Source organism: Pinus tabuliformis, chromosome 5_1, assembly GCF_031772625.1.
Source record: "Pinus tabuliformis cultivar Carrire ecotype Pingquan chromosome 5_1, CPIR1, whole genome shotgun sequence".
NCBI lineage: Eukaryota > Viridiplantae > Streptophyta > Pinopsida > Pinales > Pinaceae > Pinus > Pinus tabuliformis.
In genome coordinates, this window is record NC_142305.1 from 795,413,497 (window position 1) to 795,417,202 (window position 3,706).

At 38.0% G+C, this 3,706-nt stretch overlaps 1 protein-coding gene across 1 annotated transcript; it reads left to right on the forward strand.

Moving 5' to 3' along the window:
- Positions 1-260: 260 nt before the first annotated feature.
- Positions 261-2,727, forward strand: LOC149167340 (uncharacterized). The gene is made up of 8 exons (XM_089430447.1): positions 261-393; positions 497-532; positions 652-872; positions 1,104-1,315; positions 1,752-1,807; positions 1,912-1,982; positions 2,082-2,167; positions 2,580-2,727. Exons 1-8 carry the CDS (start codon positions 261-263, stop codon positions 2,725-2,727), a joined length of 963 nt encoding a protein of 320 aa, XP_089286573.1.
- The last annotated feature ends 979 nt before the right edge of the window (positions 2,728-3,706 follow it).

The window sequence follows — 3,706 nt, forward strand, 5'->3', positions numbered from 1 at the left end:
ATGTATTATAAATATTATTTTAAAATTAATAAAATATTATTATTAAAATACATATATATATATAGATATATTTCAATATAAATTTATTTTGATTTAAAAAAATATTTAGGCCGATAGGCCTTCCTATGTATCAATTTCTTCATCAACACTTTCATTCTCCTATTGACATCTGGATCTTCTGTTGTTTGACATCTGGCACAAATTTTCCTCTTTCCGCTTGACATCTGTTTTTCCACATGCATCATTATTTCGGGTTTCTCATGAGCTGGGTTAGTTATGGTCGTAAGCACGTTACCCCTAACCGCATTTTCGCCTCATTTGCCTTCTGCGTGCCCGGAGGAGGTGTGCTCACGACCAACGACATTGATGATTTGTGGCAGCAATCACCAGTAAGTATTTGAATCATTCTAACATTAACCTGTTGCTCTGTTTTAGTTTTTTGCTGCTTGAAAGAGAAAAACTCGTTGCTCTGTTTTCTTTGTTTGATGTTTGACAGTTTGTGAGCGAATATATCGTAGATTTGGAGGGCGCGGTATTAGTTAGGGTTAGAACTAGGGATAAGAACCCTAGATGAGGGCTATATATATCCTTTAGTGCTTACACTCCTGTGCCATGCTTTGTATTGTGCTTCATTGTGGGGTTGGTTGGTAGTACTGGCGGCGATTATTTTGGCTGTGGCATCGCATGGGCCGTGTTGTGGTTACTCTCTGATGCCCTGTCATAGGGATGAAGACCACATTGTTTCAGAAGCTCGTTCAAGGGCCGGGTCTTCCCCTGTTTCTGCCGCTTCTGGAAGGAAGGCGTGTTGTTGTAATCTGGATCGTTTTCTGGAATCTACAACTCCAACAGTTCCTCTTCAGTATCTGCCCAAGGTACTTGCTTTGAAACCCTATTGTGATGAGCCTCCAGTCTATTTCCGATAATTTTCTAGTATTCCAAGTGTATTTATTTTATCCCTAGTAATGTTAGGCTTGTAGCTAGATGTACATTTTAGGATTTTGATATCTTTTGTTATGAACGTTGTATTTTTAACAACACAATGTTTTTTAGCTGTTCTGTCATTGACTCTTCATTGATAATAGGAATAATTCTTGAATTCACAGACATTCATGAAAGGATGGAGGGATTCTAAAGCCAAATCCATGCCCTTCTTCGGTCTTGGTGATCTGTGGGAGTCGTTCAACGAGTGGAGTGCATATGGTGCTGGAGTACCGATAGTGTTGAATGGAAGTGACACTGTTATGCAGTATTATGTACCATCTCTTTCTGCCATTCAGCTTTACACTCACCCTTCTGGACCTAATATTGGCACTAGGTAGATTATCCAATTCACCAGTTATTTTCATAGCAAGTCATGTCAAAGGGAGGTTCCTTAATATTTTGTAAATCTGACCACAACTGAATGCTTTTGTATAATAATAATATGGTAAATAAGGCATAATATACACCATAGCTCCTGTTGTTTTAACTTTAACAATTTAGCTCCTGTTGTTTAACAAATTTTTTTTGGAGAAATCTATCTTTGCAAACAATTCTGCTCTAATGCTGCTCCAGACCATGAAAATACTGCATGCTTCGGCGGCTCTCTATATCAGTTGTGTCATATCTGAGACAAGATTTTGCCTGTCACAATTCAGTGTTAATGCACATGTCTTTCATTGGAGCAATATCATTTAAAACTTGATAACGTTTGGACACGTGATTCACGCTGGCTCAGTTGAGTCCTGAACATGCTCTGTTTTTTTTTGCAGGCACCCTGGTGAGGAGAGTGATGCAAGTGATGATTATAGAGATACAGGTAGTGAAGGTAGTAGTAGTAGTGATGAAACAGAGCGAGACTAAAAATATGGCGGGGCGATAGAAGTCACTCTAAAGCTGCATAAGAAGGCTTTTCTAGTGATGATGGTGAAGGAAGCAGTTGCCCTTCATTTCGATATTTTGAGCGAGCAACTCCATATAGTCGTGAACCTCTGGCTGACAAGGTAAGATACGGTTATGCATTTATTTTGAGGAATGTTTTATTTCATGGTGTAGTTTCAATTGCGAGGTTAAAATTAATATCTATTAACTGGATGTTGTAGATTGGAGATCTTGTCAAGGACTTTCCACAGCTGAAAACCTTAAAAAGCATTGATCTATTGTTAACCAGTTGGCTATCGGTTGCATGGTATGCCATCAATTATACTTGTGCAATCCTTGATTAAGTTGGTGTGGAGGCCAGTTAGTTATTAAGCATTCCTGTTCTATTGGATATTGTTCAATGCGATCAGTAACGTCTAGATGAATGTTCATTATCTACCGCTATCTAATTAAAACAAGAATTTCCTTACAGGTACCCGATATACAGGATACCAACAGGTCCAACCTTGTGAGACCTGGCTGCCTACTTCCTAACCTTTCATTCCCTTTCAACTCCACTAAAAGGTTTGATTCATCTATTTTCTATTTTTGTTCCCTCCATCTTGTTGCTAGTTTGTTCACATAGTTTTCATATCAGTAAAGCATGTTGATGCTTTTTGAATTCTGATTTTCTCACTCCGCATTTGATCTCTAACTGATGTTTTGGCAGATGGTGGCAGTATTCATGTAAGTACTGGAGAGAAAAGTGTTCCTATTGCTCCGAAAAGCAATTCTGGGGGTTCTCCAAAGATAGCTTTACCAGTATTTGGTCTCGCTTCTTACAAGTTGAAGGGGACAGTGTGGAGTACTAATGGCAACTGTGAATGACAGCAGGCTAACTCTTTGTTTCAGTCAGCTGATCAATGGTTGAGATTACATCAGGTGAAACATCCAGATTATGATTTTTTCCTTTCACATGGTTCTTCATATGGAGGATGAACTAGACACATCCATAACAATGGGGTTTTTGTTGAAACGAAAGAATCAGTTGGGTTATGAATGGCTTTTTTTTATTATAGCCATTAGTAAGGCCAAATACCAGGAGTCAGTGGAGTGTGTGAACAAGCAAGTTGAGGGTTGTTCACAAATTTTCTTCTATGATCTCCTCAATATAGTCAAAAGATAAAAATATAAACATTCTAAAAAAGTTCTGCAATAGAAAATGAAAAAATGCAAGTCAAAACTCGTACCAAAAGGGTATATTTAAGAGAGAATGGGTTTTTGGGTAAACCTTTGGCTTGTCTGCTGTAAGAGAAAATTGATGGAAAAAAAAGTGAAAAGAAAAAAAGAATTTCCATTTGTGAAATAGGAGGAAGAGGAAATGCTGAAGGAGATGAAATGTCCTGCATTCCAAACTCTATGTCAGTACGGGAATGTCATAAACCATTGCAGGTTGAATTTTAAGTCGTGCAGTTTTTTCTCTTCCTTTGATTTCAATTCAGGTACGCTTGTTCTCTGGGACGAAAGTTCTTGGATGTGGTTGCAGACGACTATCATCCAATGTAGACTGCCTGAGTAGATATTTAATTTAAATCCAAACTTTTGACATGAAAACACTGATTTGTGATGATGGGCTGACAATGGATATTGTCTAGAGTGGTTTCTGAAAAGCTGCGTGCCCAGTGGTGGCAATTGCTATTACTGTGAGAGCAGTCATTGGTTTTTGAGTAATTGTTGAGAGCATTTGAGTATTTTCTCCAAGGGATTTTCGCTACATTAAAACAAATTGTGGCTAGGGTAGGATCAACTTTTGTCCTATTAGGTTCTCTTTGGAGTTGACAGATTAAGAAAATAAGAAAAAAATGAA

What these genes read in the sequence shown, in the direction of transcription:
- LOC149167340 (XM_089430447.1), top strand. Translation starts at nt 261, where the DNA reads ATGAGCTGGGTTAGTTATGGTCGTAAGCACGTTACCCCTAACCGCATT. An exon ending in TCGTAGATTTGGAGGGCGCG is followed by an intron (nt 533 to 651) that starts GTATTAGTTAGG and finishes GTTGGTTGGTAG; the next exon opens with TACTGGCGGCGATTATTTTG. An exon ending in TAGAGATACAGGTAGTGAAG is followed by an intron (nt 1,808 to 1,911) that starts GTAGTAGTAGTA and finishes ATGATGGTGAAG; the next exon opens with GAAGCAGTTGCCCTTCATTT.